The sequence below is a fragment of the Rhyacophila brunnea genome, unplaced genomic scaffold (genome assembly GCF_057557595.1).
Source record: "Rhyacophila brunnea isolate RB1 unplaced genomic scaffold, BYU_Rbru_1.0 scaffold_22, whole genome shotgun sequence".
Classification (NCBI taxonomy): domain Eukaryota; kingdom Metazoa; phylum Arthropoda; class Insecta; order Trichoptera; family Rhyacophilidae; genus Rhyacophila; species Rhyacophila brunnea.
The window spans coordinates 22,992,845-23,011,313 of NW_028232882.1; the positions used below are offsets into that span (position 1 = coordinate 22,992,845).

Here is an 18,469-nt window from a genome sequence, read left to right on the forward strand (position 1 = left end):
GTATACTGCGCAATTCTGAATGAACCAATTGACGGAAAATTCAATAAGCATAGGGAGTTACCTCTACCTACAATCTACATAGTATTATGTTGCATTTTCATTCAATTTCAACAAAAACACTTGCCATCCGTCAGCATTCTTGGTTGTGCAACAGAAATGCCACAAAATACTTTTAATGTCGTTTTCCATATAATGTACTCGATATGCTACTATTGCACCATCTGTCAAACTATTATAAGAATATCTATCATTTGTTTTCTTTGACGACGCGATTAAAATAAACGATTTCTTTATTTGCATGTCTTATTATCAGATTTAGAATTTGCGTTTTTACACATATCCTTTCTTTCACCATATCCCAATTAATACGTCTTCTCCCTGTCTCGCTCTCTCCTACACATTTACATATGTTATGCAAGTTAACACGTACCAGTACCACGTTCAAAAGATGAATGATTACGCTGTGAATAGAATTGCCACTTCTTAACTTTGCACTCATATATTCCAAAAATATTTTATTTTACATATTATATTATCTACTTATTTATTTATTAATACATTCGACTGTGTTTAGGAAAAAGGGCGCAACCCTCGATTTTTCTAAAAGTGCTTTTATTAGATATTAACAATGTGTACAACTCTGTAAAAAGGAAGTAAGCCGCAAATGCCAAATTATTATCCAAATTCAGGTTTTAATTGAGCTTTAATTAAGTTTTAATTTAAGGAAAAAAGCATTAACCCTCAATTTTAATGATTTTTCTGTAATAAATTCTTTAATTATTGTTATATCGAACAGATATTACCCCAAATCATCAATCATCATGCACCCAATGTATTTGCCTATTTTTTTTTAATATTGAACCAAAATCATTCAAAAAACGTTTTTTGCCACTCCTGTAAAATTTGTTCTGTGAGGGTTACGCCCTTTTTCCTAAACAAGGTCGATATTATTATAATACAAGTGAATATCATTTGATCTAAATTTATGTGAGGTAATCAGGCAAAGAGGCGTTATCAGTGTAGTAAAAAGTACCAAGTTATAAAACGTGGACATACTCTACTGACCTAGATGTACCTACATTGTAAAATGTTCCAAGAAATCTAATCTATTGAACGAATTAAGATTTGCATGACTCCGCGGCGAAGACGTCATCGCAAAATTGCATGCAATAAAAGCTGCTATCTGTCATTCGATAAAAACTAGACCGAGCGTTAAACGAAATGGAATTCCCTGCACATATTATTACAATGTAAAATCTAATCTAATCACAGATGATACACGAACCTATATTAAATTACCATACAATGTACCACAATATAATATACAGACGATACTATATAATATTCCCTTCAAATTCAGATTGGCCTTTACTTTGAACGATTGTGACACATTCGAAATTCAAATTTATTTATTTACATGAAACGAACATTGCAAATTAAAAGTTGTATAAATTCTTTTCTTCTTTTTAACACTACAACAGACCACGAGGCCTAATGACAGTAGTGCAATAGTAATAGGCAGTGGCGAAGACTCCATACAAGGCGATTATTTAAAGCCTACCTTCTTAAAAAAAATATTTTTTAATTGCATATTGACTTACCTATTTATATACTTAATCACTTCATTATTTTATGTTATATAAAAATAATTTATTTTGCCAACGAGAGATGTCGTATATGTAGGAATGTATTACAGTATTACACAGTTTACAGAACAACTGCAAAGGTATTACAAAATATACCACAGCGCGCCGCAAATAAATAATAAACGCCGCGACGTCTCGACGTAAATAAATGTCCGATTATGTGTGAAATAATTCTGAATTTTTTTCGTATGGACTTTACGTCTCGTAACCGCAGCAAGTCTGCTGATTTGTACGAAATAAGGTAAGCTCCTATCGCAGAGCCTAAAACAATCGCGCATAATAATGTTGTCACGACTGCGCACTTTGTCCAAAACCATTAATAATTAGATAATAAAAAAAATAATTTCAACGGCGTTTAATCGAATATTAATAAATAAGTATAGATTGTTTTTATAAATAAAAATAAATGTTATCTAATGATTTTTGATGGGTATACATGTTTTGAAAAATACGTAATTTAAACACATCGCTCATTTTTATGTCGTCAATGAGTTTTTGAAGTTTCATTGAATTAGTATGTCGTTGTGATTTACTAGTGTGTACCTATTCATTAGTAGTAAATATCGTACTATTCTCGTAAGTATACCTGACAAGTGTGCTCTTTTTATCAGATCTCCACAGCCTACCTCTTTCTAAAAGTAACCCTTCGCCACTGGTAACAGGAGTGAAACAGTGGCAAAAAACCTAGACTTTGAGAAAATCACATAGATTTATTGTGACCAAACCGGTCGGCGGGATCGAACCCTGAGCCTACGAGTGAGAAGCCAGTGCCGTACACATTGAACTACGGGGGCACAACATAAAATATAAATAATATAAATCAAAATCATAAAAAAGTATAACAGTACACCATTTCACGAGCACTTACTTGCTAACCAACTTTTGAATCATTCACAATTTTATAATACTTACATAAATAGGTATACTATAAGAGAAGTTTGTTTTCTAATTTACTTACCTGCCCATTTTTTGCTGTCTTTCCCTTATTTTTTCGACGGTTTTTATTACGTATTTCAAGTGTTTTATTTACGATACAACAGCTCACGGTGAACTGTGACAAGGCGAACTGCACGCCCGGTCACGTCTGTATAGGTATCCGCTTACGAAATAATGACACACAGAAACATGAAGCACAGGGAACACGGAATCAATGGGAACTGAAATACCCAACGGGTGTGGAGTAACAGGCAACCGATCTCGAGTGTGGAAGAATATGGGATAAACTCAAACACGTGTCAAGAATACGCTTGTCCTTCGTTCTGACAACTGCTCCCGGATAATGCACTGACTCGCATTCAATATCGGTGTCTTTGAAGGTTGCAACACACTATTGCATGTCTATAATGTGTGGTTCATTTTCGAAGAACACTCACACGTTCTGAACCCTGCTTCAAAATGTGGCGTATTGGGGTATAGCCTATCGGAATTCTATTTATTAATCTGTTCTGTGACCAAAACCCTACACAGACATTTGGATATACATGTAGAAAAAAAAAAACAAAAAATACGAGCATATCAATCATACCTTCCAAAGGCATGCAAGTAGACATGATAATTTCCGGTGTGTCTTTAAATAACCCCTAGTATGATATTCAACTACGACACGTTCTGTCTTTTCACGTGTGAGCATATTATTATAATAATTTCATATGACATGGCTGTCTGAGTTTTGTCAAATTACAATTTGCCTTTGAAACAAAACACCAATTCCAAATATCTATAATATTATATCGAGTATCGACTAGAATAGATGTTGACAAATGTTGTGTTGCCCGTATGCAATGTCGTCTAGAAATAACGTTTAGAATAGGGATTCCAATCCCGGGATCCCGAGCTATTTTCGATACCTATGAATCCCGGGATTGATAAACATAATCCCGAAACTATCGGGATTGATTTTTTTATCAATTTTTATGGAGAATAAAATAAAAACGAAAATATAACAGAAAAAATACTTTTAACAACAAATAAGATTGGAAAAAAACAATGCTTAGCACTATTAACAAAGTAATTCCACCATGATCTCATACGTTTTACGGCAGTTTCATATTTGGCTGACTAATTAGATTTATGAAGCGGAAAGGCCATAAGTACACCATGATTTGCTTTACTATTTTAAATCTCGCTAACCCATTCATTAAGTCTTTACTATCAGAAACAGCAATCTCATATTAAATTCACATTATTATTTATATAGCAATATCCATTAAACTTATGTATTTCTAGATTGATCGTATACAATATTAACAATGAATGTCTTAAATAGTATAGATTATACTAGATTTATTTTTGACCGATTTTATCAATGTTATTTGTAAACATAAAAATTTTATATTAACAATGGAAAAAAATGCCAATCCCGGGATTGTCAAATTGTAAATTGAAAAAAACAAAAAATACGTCCATATTCCATGTTCAATTTCACACAATATGGAATGGTTTATAGTCTTCTAAAGCGCCCCAAAATCATAAGAAAAAATGTTTGAAAACCTAACGATTTACAAAAACCGATAAAGTGACATAACTAACTCGTCCGATTTTATTTTTCATGAGTGTATTGCAAATAGGGTTTAATCAACTAATAGAAATTTGGATATTGTTCTAATTTCAAAATAAAATACGATAGAAAAAAGAAACCAAGTAATAATAAAACGCATAAAGTTCCTAGTTCCCACTAATGTTAAAAAGTTTTTTTTTCTGAAAATTTGCCCATTTTCGTATCACGCGCTCTTTGATTTAAGTGGCTTGGAACTTGGAACAGAGCTACAATTAATGTCAGGTAATTGACACAATGTGTTTGTAGCTTGTCAGTTTTTATTATTGGCTGCTATCGGCGACTATCGAGGGTGGTTTATGATATTTATGTATTGAGCTATTATTGTTACAATAGGTTAGCTGTCTAAACTAAACTGTCAAAATTGTCTATCTCGCTCTAAAAGTAAAGACAGCCAAGAGAGGTGCTGTTAAAACATAGTACTTTTTGACAGTTTAGACTGTTAAATTATTGTAACAATTAACCGCCTCAATATATGAATATGATAAAACTACCGTCGATAACCGCCGTGTGTATAGAATATACCCACGGATGGTTATAACTTATAACTTCACATAACCTCTTATGAGCTCACGTGACGCGATTGTAATGTATTTTTAGCACTACCTTCAGTGTTGTAGAGCTGTTGAATTTAGATAATAAATAATAGTAAAGTTGTAGTGTATACTTCCGACATCCATCCCTAGGTGGAATACCTAGTGGCGGCAGGTTATATAAAAGTATGGTGAAGCAGGCTAGTATGGGGAAAAAGTATGGTGAGGCAGGCTGGTAATCAATTTGCGGCAAGATTTACACATTAACATTATATCATATGATTACGTTATAATGACCAAAGTAAATCCTCCGTAATGCCCTGCATTTTTTTATCGGGTCGCTAGTTCTCGTAAGTTGTCGGCTATTGTTGCCCTGCTTCATTCAGTTGTATGAGAAAGCCAATTCCTTGCCCCTCGATATATTTAATATCTCTATGTGCTATAATAGTATGCGATTTAGGTACTACCTACCTTAACTATATCCATGTGCTTATTTAATTTTTAAAAAAAAAACTAATTGGCTACAAATTACTTGATTAAAATTGGATATTTACTTGATTGCGTAACGGATCAAGCGTTGACCACTTGACCTGACATAATTGAATACCTTTGTGGATGCTCTGGCGAATGCTGATATCATGCCCTCATGACTCAGCGCGCATTTCAGGAATGTTCTGAAGGAATTCATAAGCCCAGATGATGGTTAACAGTAGGTCATTAAAATTCCTAAAATATTTTGATGTTAAGATGCTTCACAAATGGCTATGTATTATTATACCGAAAGACCTGGGTGAATTAAACCCGTTCCGGCAATAAGCAGTTTCACGTCCGACTGCAAAAATACAAGATAGGATTTTAAAAAAAAAACTAGATGGCAGAAAAATGCTTTTCTCAAAATTTTAAAAAGCGCTTAGAGCATGGGTGGCAAACCCGCGGCCCACTGGGTGTCAACTTGTGGCCCGTGGAGCAGTGAGAAAATAAAAATAATATCAAATGCTACCGCTAGATGTGCTAATTTCGCAAATTGAGATTCGATATTGGCTCATGATTTTAAAAACCACCTTGTGCTTTTTGCTGCATTTGCAACGCCCTTCTCCGTAGACGTGAATTTATTACCGGGAAATTTATAAATGGAACATTGTGAAATATGTTGCGATGAACAGTTAACGGAGAAATTTCATCAGGTTGGTTTGGAAGAGTTTTACAAAACATATTTGGGCAAGGAGAAATATCCTGCATTTTACAAACATGCTCTAATGATGACTCCGCTATTTGGAAACACTTACACGTGTGGACAGCTTTTAAGTCGAATGAAGCATATCAAATCCTGAGTGAGAACACGAATCTCTGATGCGCATTTGGAAAACTGTTTGCGTGTAGGAACAACCTCACTCGATATCGATATTAATGCATTTAGTTCTGCCACACAAAATCAAACTTCTCACTAAAATTTATTATTTTGTTTATTTTTTATTATCGTTTAAAAAAGTCTAATCTAATAAATATGTTTCGTTTCAGTTGTGCGGCCCGGTAGGAAGTCTCATTTTTAGAATCTGGCCCGGCTGCCGAAAAGGTTGGCCACCCATGGTTTAGACTGTTAAGACTGTTTATAGCCTAGCGTTTATGTAAAATATGCCATAATTATTTCGTATTTTACAACACACAAGTCATAAAAATAAAAATTAAAGCAGGCCAGTTATCATTTTTTATGTTACATTTATTTTAATTATGGGATACAGGTTACAAAAAGACCAGCTTCTTCATTTTCAAGCAAATTTTGTATAATATTCAAGTTAAATACGTACGTATATTATAAACTGTTTGCTGAATCGAAAAACGCTAGATTTTACACCATACGCCAAATGCAAATTTTGCGTACTAGATGCCTATTAAAAATGTTGGATCTGGCAAAAAAATGCATGTTGCAAGTAGTTGTCAATGTATATTAATTTATTCTTTTTTAGTGCCATTTCCGCCAAGGCTATAGGCAAATCATTCTACAGTGGCACCATGGGTACGGAAAAAGCGACTTGCATTTGTAGTGGTATTGGTTTTTAGCATTAAACCAGACATTGCAGCAAGCAATTCCAAAACATACGCGTAACGCCTATGGTGCCACTGTAGAATGATTTACCTATTCCTCAGCTGAGGCATGGTCTAAATCTAAAAAGATCGTAACTATGCGACGCGCGGATTGTGCAAATACTGCAAATGGCGCATGGCGAACGAAACATAATTTGTCATAAAAATTCAAGATGCGTCCATTTAGTGTTATGTTTATTGTTATATTAGTAATAATAATATATTCATTGACATGTTTTCTTTTTCGAGTACATGCATTATGTTTTTTAGTCATCTTTACACGATATAAGAATATATTCCTCCGACGCCATAACAAAACAAATTGAAGTGCGCACACCTCGACTGCAGCTCGCCGATTGGTGACGAGTGCGAAATTTCGTCCCACCTATTGTTGAAAATTATTTTCCGTTCCACTTATGTATGTTCTTAATTGGATAGAAGGAGATTCTCTTGGCTACACAACCTCCATAAGTGCCTCAATGCCCAAGGCGTTGGGGATCTAATAGAACTGGCCCAGGATAAATAAGTGTAGTGGAAGTTGGCAACCAACCTTCGATAGAAGCACCATAAAAATAATATTATCTTAAAACATCAATTTGCTAATGAATTTGCAGAATTCGCATTTTTTACAAACTTAACAGGACAGGACCATGGCAAACGAGGCCGGAAGAGATGCACTTTTTAATTTCTGTATTGATGTAATAAAAAGAATAAAAATAATAAATGGTGACATGTAATGATGATTCATGCCTTTCAGATCCAGTGACTGCAGTCATATTATAAGATAGGATATGTAGGTATATGCTCAGAATATCAGTCCTATGAGACATTTCTTTTACCACGGGAAAAAACTCGGCTACAAATCGCAGTCCTCAGTTCCCAATGAATACGACAAAATATTCATCAGAAACACCACCGCCTTGCGCTACAAAGAATTTTCCAGGGCTTTTGCAAGGCAGTTTCATAGGCCCTGGCCGAATTCAAATTAGCAATTAATACCCGATGCGGGTAGAAGAATAGTTTTCAATAAGGCATATTCTCTCAGCCGGCACAATTTTCATTTGACTAGCATCAAGTAGAATAGTTTGCGTGCCAAAGTCCTTAAGAAACCTCGATAGTAAATGCGATGTATCCATAAAGGCATCTAGGGAAAAAAAACAGTCCATACAGAGACTGCAGATAGAAGAACGGCTCTCAACAACATGTCTGAGACGCATTCAGCAGTTTTTTTTTACATATTGTTCGGCGCGGACCAGACAACCTGAAGAGACTGGTGGTTTTGGGTGGCCTTCAGGGAAGCCGAAGCAGAGGAAGAGAGGTGACGCGCTGAAACGACCAAGTGAAGGAGCTGACTGAGGGCAGCATTCACTCTGGCCCGAGAGAAACAGAGGATCGAGAGGGAGGGAAAGTCTTGGTCGCTCAAAATATGTCAAAATTCAAAGGTGGTAACAAACCTACGCCATGAGGGAACGACGAAGAAGGAGATAAAACTTGAAAGCATTTTATTTTTTAATCATCTAATATGGAGTTAGGTTATTAGTATGTTATTATACATATAATAGTTGCACATTATTTGTTGAGCAAAAAAACTTATGCCAGTATCATAAAGAGATCAATAGAATTTTGATTGATTCATGACATGGTGGACTCTGCTGCGTAATTTTGGTCACCTTCCTTTTCCAGTGGAACACACTTCCGATTTCCGCTTCATTTGACATGCTAAACGTTTTATTTCCACTGAAGTATAACTGACTTGGTTGATGTTATTTGACATTAAATGCTTGTCATAATTAAGAATGTCGCACGACGATGCGTGACTTCGAAGAGGAAGAATGATATTATTATAATATGCATTACTTACATATGTATATATCACTCGTAGATACTCTATCAAATAATTCAGTTAAAACTAAAGTCAGACGTTTCAGAAGTCAGTACTATAAACATACCACATAAGCGTGAAGTTCGATAATTTTAACATAAAATATGATGTAGTTAGAGCGACGTCGAGCGAGAGAAAACGATACAATAGGTTTCACATAAGAGCAGTCGGAAATAATGACGGTAGGTAACAATAATTAAATTCACACTATGTAATTCGTGCGCAGTATAAGAAATCACAATCTGCGCAATTTCAAGATTAAGCTGTTCCACTATAAATAGGAGGTGCAACCTCGGGATTAGTTAAGAAGCATTAGGTAAAATTTTCACGTAAAAGACAGGGCTGATGTCGATGATAAAAAAGTTTAAATAAATATTCAATTCAACGTAGTCAAAACTAGTGTGTAGTGCTAGAAACACATTATCATCACATGATGACAGACGTGAGAGTAAGAGAAGACGCGAATCCCCGCGCTTTAAACGGAGGAATAGTTTCCCCTTACTGTCGCTCAGCAGAAAAATAGTTTTCAATGGGTGCCAGTAAGAAGATCAATAATAATCATGAATTTCTACTATGAATGGTAACTTTAGTATTTCCTTTTGATGGTCAAAGACAAGCCTCAGTATCCTCAGCTAAATAATATAATAATTAATCAAGCCGAAGAATGACATGGGAGAGTGTCATGAATCACTGCCAGTTTTCATGGTACCTATAAGTTGCATCCACCAGTACAAGTTCTCTACTGAGTGAGGGCGCCACATGCTGACATTTGACATATCATTCAATAGCTTTTATACTACTGCGATGAGGTTAGTTCTAAATTCGAACACCGGACGATTTATGATGGTACATCTGTAGTAAGTATATCACAGCCTCCCTACTTGAAGTCGGACAAGCTTAGCAAAATTTTATACATTACGATTAGGCCTTTGTACGCCTCAAGCTTGAACAATCCTGACTATTTGTGGCTGGCGACTGGCGTGAGTTGTAGCTTGTAGCAGGCTACACAAAATCGTCTTAAAACAAATAAATACATCAGCTCAAGGGTTCATTGCTTCAGGAGCTAGTCATCGTGAACCTATCCGTGAGAGGTGCCCGAAACAAACGTCAAACTGCGACGCGACGTGACGCGTCAAAACATTTCGTGAGTCACGTCTGGGAATAGACCAGTGGTTGGCAAACTATGCGAAATCTCTGCCGATACAAATGTCATTATCATCGTCATATTGCATCGTGCTCAAGTAGGCGTACCGTAACCGGGATGCCAAAGTGTCGATACATCGATATCAAGTAGCAATACTAAGTTGGCACATCGCTCTCGAATGAATAATTGTTATATTTATTTGAAAGGGAAAATTTCTGTTCGAGGATCTAAAAAGAAAGTTCTTTTGGTATACGTATAAATTAAGGGGCACGGCGAGAACAGAATAGGTGTAAGTGCGGTATTGGCTATTTTGATTGAATTAACTTTACAATTCAAATTCAGTCGATTATTAATTGGTGAATAGATATAAGTACATTACAGTAAAACAAATACCTATACATATACCAGTGGCGAAGGGTGGAGGTAGGCTATCTGACAGAAATAGTGCACACTAAACTTTGTAAGTCAAACGTATTTGTTTTCGAACATACCTACATAATTTTGAAAACACTCATGAGAAAATAATATAGCCAATAGAAAAAAACTTTTTTGAAAAAAGTAAGACAGGAATCGAACCTGCGTCACTTGGGTATCACGCCCTGTGCATTATTACCACTATGCTAAGACTGCCATGCTTAATTGCGACAAATTTATGGCCTTTTTAATACCTGCTCCTAAGTGCTCTCCAAATTCTGTTACGGTAGGCGATCGGTTTTTGTATTCTATATTTATTGCTTTAATTAATAACCGACGTATTTGTTTTCATTGAACTAAGACTACAATGTGTAGATAGTGGTTCATAGTTTTTAAAATTCAATTAAACCCTGCCTAATCCAAGCCATAGTACATAATAGTCAAAAATATTCGTTTATCTATAAAATAAAGATATTTTATAGATAGAAGAATATTTTATATCGATTATGGTTTGGTATAAGCAAGCTTAGCTTAATGAATTAAAAAAAAATCAACCACCACCATTATGTAAAAATTTATGTATTCTTAATTCAACGAAAACCAATAAGTATGACTGAAAAAGTATGCATTATTTTTGTCAGATCGGTCAAAGCATACCTAAACTATTATGGTTTAGTTTGGGCAGGGTTTAATTGAATTATAAAAACTAACTAGCAACATCTGCAAATTGTATTCTTGGTTCAATAAAACCAAATAGGTAAGCATGACTGACAAAGTTTAGTGTGCGCTATTTATGTCAAATCTTAACAGCCTACGTCTACCTCTCGCAACTGCTTTATACCTACTTAATATGATTTGATCCATATTGTTTTTAAAATGGTAAGGACGGATTTTGTCCGCTTAGGACAACATTGTGGACATACTTATCAGTTCTCAAATATTATCGACCCCTTGGGACTACACCGTATCTCAATTTTTAGCGATTTTGAGTTACATATGGTACTGGACATAAAATCACGATAGAGAAAAAATCGATACTTAGATATTATTATAAGGTGATTCAATATGCATGTACACAGTGGCGCACCCAGGAGGCCAAGGGGCCCTGGCACCCCCCAAAAATGAAAATTATCAGAATGATTTTCAACATTGAAATTGAAAGCCAAAAAACTATACCGTTGGGCTTAGACAAATAAAAACACGGCAAAAAATGATGTGTAATAATTCTCCAGCACCCTTTTTAGAAAAATTTCTTAGATTTTAATTTCTAACACAAAAAATTCGAAACACTAATGTCAGGTTTTTTTAGAAACCCAATCCCTAATGGAACTGTCAAAAAATTCTCGGTGTCCACCCGAATTCCGGAGTGGTGTAGGTCATGGCTGGGGGGGCTGACAGGGCTCTAGCCTGGGGGCCCGGCGTATCGGGTTGACCAGATAAGTGAGATAAACACACATGTGGTGAGGTCAATACCCTACCACCTACATGACTTGGCAGGAAACCAATAATTTATAATTACAATGTATCTTGCTACATAATAATGTTGAAATAGCAGAACAAGCGAATTATGTGAATCAATCAATTTTTAACAGAAAGCTTATTTAGCAAAATAATTCAATATGTATATTCATCAATTATTTATAATTTACCATACGATTTATCATGATATGCACAAAATTGTTTATATGAAAATCAATCGTGCCTAATAATTAAAAAGTGCTTAATTGTCTAAAATTTAAATCAATTATCTATAATTTATAAACGAGCCATGCATTACACAATAAACCTAAGCATGATTATCAAAATATGCAAGTAGTGATAACAGCATTTTCTATTGTATCGAATCACTATAAAAACATCCAGTACATGAAAACAATATTCAACTTCGCCCGGTCGACTTCGCAATTCACCAGAACTCATACACGTGATTTCACTCAGCTAAATTATAAATCTGTAAACATACCTGTAATAATTAAATTGATATTTATTTGGAAGGAGATAATAAAACCAGGATTCATTTAATTCACGCATCACTCTTCTTATTATTGGAGTCAAACAAACCTACCCTCCGGATCCTTATACCATCTCCTAGCCAAACACATCATAAATTAGCTTTAATAGTAAAAAAAGTCGCCTGCGGCGCTATTATACTTCATGGCCATGAACATTTTCAATTACTTATATAATTGTGCAATATATTTTTTGATTATTATGTGTCGATACTCGACAGCTCCATTATTAAAGTAGATGTATTAAAAATCGCCAATAATTCACTGTATAAGTACCCTTAATTTGAACTAAAACACAAATTGAAAAACGTTAATGTAGTGTTTCACACTGCCTTTAATCTTATCGGTAGGTAGGGGCCCGCCAAATATCCTAGCCTGAGGGCCCGTTTCAGGATGTGGGGACCATAGTGTAGGTACACCGAGTGCAATAGACAAAATACCGATAAACGAGAAATTAGGCTGTGAAGAAGAAAAAGAGCCTATAGGATTAATTTACATTCTCCTCCTTGCCCCCCCCCATATTAAATCCTGGGTACGCCACTGCATGTACAGATAACATTTTCTGATTAATGTCAGTGGAATGTAAATTTACTTGTGTTTGGTGTCTCCTTGTAAAGTAGAAAAAATTAGATACGTTTCTTTGGTCCTAAGGGGCCATTATGACAGTTGTAATTTTAGAGAAAAACTGCGCTTAACAAAATATGAAAACAAAACATGTCCAGCAGTGGTGTAGCTAGAATTTTTTGGACACTATGCAAAAATCATGGAAGTTCGCTACTATTGTTATTGAAAATTCAGAAGCTTCTGAACTTTTTTGATTCATGCATGCAATCTTGCAACTTGCATGATAATACAATGTGTTTTCACGTGAATTTTCTTATTATGGTCGCGATAATACGTACTGTCAGCAGTAAATTCATGCACATGTAAACGGGGTATTATTCTCTAGTATGATTGATCCTGTTGGTTGACGTCTTGCGACGAGATAGCTACACTACCACAGAACAAAATATAATAAATAGAATACCGATAGGCTATATTCAATACGCCGCATGTTGAAGCAGGCTTTTGAATGTGCGATTGTCAAACGAAAATGAAGCACGTATTATGCACGTGCAATAGTGTGTGTAATACACCAACATTAAATGAGCGTAAATGCATAAACCGAGAGCAGTTTTCCGTATTCGACGTAAAACGTATTCTTGACACGTGTGTAAGTTCAACACGGACTCTTCCTTACTCGAGTCGGTTGCCTGCTATCGCCTTACCCGTTATGTATTTCAGTTCCCATTATTTCTGAGTTCCCTGTACACTACTGTTGTCCAAAAAAACGATGGTGGTTAGAGGATTAAACGGCTAGGAGGGTTTGCCGCTGGCTGGAGAAACAACATTGCAGATCTTCCAAAATTCTCGATTTAAGTCTAATTGGCAAGACTGATTGCAGCAATTGGCATGCATCGACAACAGATAATAAAGATTTGTATGTTATAAGTTATAAGTTATAAGTAGTTGTAGGTCGGTGATAAATTGAAGACTGCCGCTCATAAACGTTCTTTTTTTAAATCGGTTCTTCCCAATTTTCTCTCGCTTCCTCATTATTATGACAAAATATTTTCTTGTGGTACCTACTGATATCGAAATCAATAATTGTTTTCTATGCCAATACGACACAGCATCAGCAGACGATAATCGTCCACCTACTTCAAATCATTTATTTACATTATAAAAAAATAAGGTACAAAGTACATGTTCACAAAACTACATGCTACAATTATTAATACCGCATACACTCAGAACAAAAAGTTTAGTGGTCACAATATAATAAATACCTATATACAGTTAAAGTAGAATAATTAATATTCGATACCCCAGTTCAATATGGGAACAACTCATAAAACCTTGTTCCAAGATAATATAATAGCGTTTGAATTTTTTGCAGTAATTCTCATTTTAATTTTAAAGCCTTGATTTCGTTGAAATTGTATGTTTTTTTACATTTAATTTAGTGGAATTCATCAATACACAATGAAATTGTACATTTTAATAAGGAATTAACCGTCAAATTTGATTATATAACGGAATTACTAATTAATCTCAGAAAGGGTTATTCGATTTTATGACACATTGACGACATTTTTGACTATTTTTTTTGCTGAATTATAAAAAGGAGACTTTTCTACATAGAATGGCATTAACTCAAAACCTTTAAATTTTTAGTTGTTCCCCTATTGAACTGTGGTATCGAATTATGTACATACATTTTTCAACCCTTTTCCAATCGACATTTCATAAAACGTAACCACAAAATTCTAGCGCTAAATAATCCCATATCATACACTTTAAACAGGGATTCGAACTGTCATTTTTTTTCGTTTCGGTTTTCATTCCGAAAAAATAACGGTTTTCCGGTTTTCAGTTCAGCTTCGAGTGATTAATTTTTTAAAGATTCTTTTTATTTTAAAAAAAAAATCTACCATAATTTAGAACATTTTACGGTACTTGTATGATAGCCCGGCGCCACGGTCTGAAACCAATGATTACGCTGTACAGTGGACCGCACTGTCGTAGCCATAATTATTTAAAATACTACGAAAACTGAACGACAATAATTGAAGTGGGAAGTAAGATCATGTTAACGCGCGTGTTTGAACATGTACCGAACCGAAAAACGATATTTTTTCCGGTTGTCGATCCGACAAAAATAACGGTTTATCGGTTTTCGGTTGAGTTCCGGTTCGAAGCCCTGAATTACACATGCACTTAGTACAGTAGTTGCTACAATTATCTATATCACAAATAGGTACACATAATGACATAATATACAAACAAAAAGAAGCCCTTTCATTGGGTCTATTCTATACTTATCGAACACTAAATTGATAAATAGTATCAAACTTAGGGTAGGTTTGTATCAAAATATTAGCACTTATTGTAACAATTACACGAAGCCGGTTTTTATTGTTGCAATAAGTGCGATATTTTAACAGCAGCAAGATAGGTGCTGTTAAAATATAGCACTTATTGCAACAATAAAAACCAAGTTCGTGTAATTGTTACAATAAGTGCTAATATTTTGATACAAACCTACCCTAAGTTTGATAATATTTTTCACTTTATCACTTTAGCGGTCGATAAGCATAGAATAGACCCACATATCACCACAGTAATACTTTGTCTTAAAAACAATGTTTTTGTTAATTTTATGATATTTGAGGTAGTATTGACAGCTGCTTTGGACTATAAACCCATCGACCATAAGAACTACAGGACTACGAAACGGGTCCAACCTGTAAAATATTCTTCTTTATTAAAAGCGTTCGTAGAAGTAAATCTTTCTAGTGAAATAAATCATTATGTATTCATATGAAACTACTCCACTGCTGTGCGAAGAAAAGAAGATAAATTAAAATAACACACAATCTCTTTTTGTCATGACTTAAAAGTTGCAAATGTTCAGTTTGATTTTTTGAAAATTAGTTATCTTATGGTCATTCTGAAGATGGATTTATCAGCTGTTACATAAATTTCTCAAATATTGTAGAATTACCAAAACTGTATTTTAAAACTAGAGAGATTTACTAACTAAACGCGAGTTCAATTAATAATACAACACTATATAAATATAATACCTATAACAATATCACTGTGAAAAAGAGGGTTTTTGGCACTTCTATACTAAAAGTCAATAAACCGTATATTAGCTGTCACAAATGTTTATTAAATCCCATTATTTCAAACAAGATCTATGATAAACCTTATCATAATTAATTTAATTTGTGTGACACCTATTAAGAGTGCGATGCAGGGTCGCTAAGTTAGACTCGACTTAGTAAGATGTGTGCAGTTTATTTTTTTATTTTTTTCTCTTCTATTTGCCTCGGTTTATTCTAATGGTAAGTATCAAATAAAATGACCTGCGTATTGATTTGATCAAATATTTTTTTATTTGAAAAATATACATTATAAATCAAATAATTACAAATTCTCTTATGTTTGAGTGATTAAAATAAAAAAAAATGGAGTTACTGGAGAACTATTTTTTTTTGTGTAGGTATTTAAAATCTTGATAAATGATAATGATGAAATAATTGTGACATGTTTACCAACACAAACAATCACCGATTGACAGTTTGCCAGAATGTCTACCCAACAGGCATACTAGTGAATGCTTCTATAATTTTTTTAAATTATTAGTTAGGTTTGTATATAAGGTAACTACCTGAAACCATTATAGGTACATAATAATATAATAGACAAGTAGGTATATCTACTACCTTATAAATGGAAAAATATGTGTGAACTACTTACCTATTGGTAATATGTATTCTGAAAAAAATATGTTATGCTTTTTTTTCTGTAATTTTACATCGAGTGAGTGTCCTAAAATACAGATTCCAGTGTCTGTTCTGCAGTACTGAATTATGTAATATTGTGTTGTGCAGTGTAATATATTGTTTAGTGCCAAAAACATTTTAAAAAAAACACAAGTTTTGAAAACAAAATAATAACACTAACCTTGCAGGCAGGCTGTTAGGTTGGCAACACTCAAAAACTTCGATAGTCAGACAAAATCACCAGTAAGAATTTTCAGTCTTTCCTGCGAAAGATAGTACGACGAAGATATAATACTTACAAGTTTAAAAGAACTACACAAAATTCTATTTAAAATTCTCACATTACAAAATTTTATTAATTTTTTGCAGTCTTTTTTATTATGAAGTGGATTTTTGTAAAATTGGACAAGTGCCAGGTTAAAGTTTTATATTTGCATTTCTTGATGACAGCTCCGTGACAATTTCACATAATTGCGTGTTTAATTACGCGAATTTCCATTGCAATCAATGGGGATTACAAAACTTAAAAAAAAATAATACCTTTAATACGGTATTCAAAAGAATATAAATCACAGCACAGACAAAATTGACAACCAACGTATTGTTAAAATAAACAAAAATATATGTACATGGAAAATTCAATGTTAAACAATAAGCTGCGTTCAGTTAAATTGTACCTATACCAATAATAGTATAATATACAAACAGTTACCAGAAAGAGGTTAGTATAAAAACTGATAAAGCATAAAAATAGTTATGAATGTGGGCCAAGTCTACTTTACAAACATGCATGAAACAATACTTACAAATCCAGTCCTCCTAAATGGCATATTATAAATTGGCGAATTGTTTTAAATTTCTAATCACTTATAATGATAACACGGTTATTCAATATAATAAGCACACTATTTTTATTCAATATGCACACTGATCACTAAACCTGCACTTCTAGAACGATCTTTGAGGAAAATACCACTTTGACTTCACTCCACTGACATGAAGTTTTCACGTGATTTGCCAGAGAATAGAGTAGATATTCCCAACTAAAGGTGATATCAAAAATATATATTTCCCAATATCTGATATTTCCAGATTTTTAACGTAGATAGGGTAACATGGGTAAAAAAGACCATTCTAATACCTACCTAAATCAATTACCAATTATTACATTAAGTTGGTAGGTATTGTTGAACATACCTACATAATTTTGAAAACGCTTCTGAGAAAATATATTATAACCAATAGAAAAAATATTTTGTAAAAAGTAAGACTTAAATATTTAAAAATTAAAGTAAGCAGGAATCGAATCCGCATCCCTCGGGTATCACTCCCACGTACATAGACCACTATGCTAAAGGAGTTATACTTAACTCATATAGTGCTAAAACAACGCGACTGGCGCGTTTGCAGTAGTTGGCCATTAGATATAATTAACACGATATTTAAAATTTGGTAATTAAAAAGTAATTAACTGGCCAGCATTGAATGTATTAATTGCGATAAATTGTAACTAATGGCTTTTAATACTCACTGAAGCGCTTTCTAGCGAACGGCTGTTGTATTTTAAATCAATGTAGGTACTTACATATTACTTTAATAAAATTACTAACCGACATCACGGATCACTCCAAAATTTGTTGTTGTAACTTACTTGAAGTTTCCAATTATTTTTAATTAACTATTATTCGATTATGACTGAAGTCCTTGAGATAGGGTTTGCTCTTTCTTCTTCGCGTGAGGTAATATTCTACTAATTTATTATCCTTTTTCTTGTCATTGGTCATTCCTCCCTTTTTATTTACTGGTCATACCCGCGCGTCCATTTTTTATGTAGGGAGTTTAAGACCCCTTTGTCTTCATTCTGGATTTGG

The 18,469-nt window shown here is 34.1% G+C and overlaps 1 protein-coding gene across 1 annotated transcript in view; it reads right to left on the reverse strand.

The window, feature by feature from the left end:
- Positions 1 to 17,564, reverse strand: part of stv (BAG domain-containing protein starvin) — a 58,935-nt gene extending 41,371 nt beyond the window's left edge. Inside the window, exon 1 of the mRNA XM_085949712.1 lies at positions 17,405 to 17,564. Coding sequence (XP_085805838.1) covers positions 17,405 to 17,428 — 24 coding nt within the window. The 5' untranslated portion in view covers positions 17,429 to 17,564. The remainder of the gene's footprint in view (positions 1 to 17,404) is intronic.
- Positions 17,565 to 18,469: the final 905 nt, after the last annotated feature.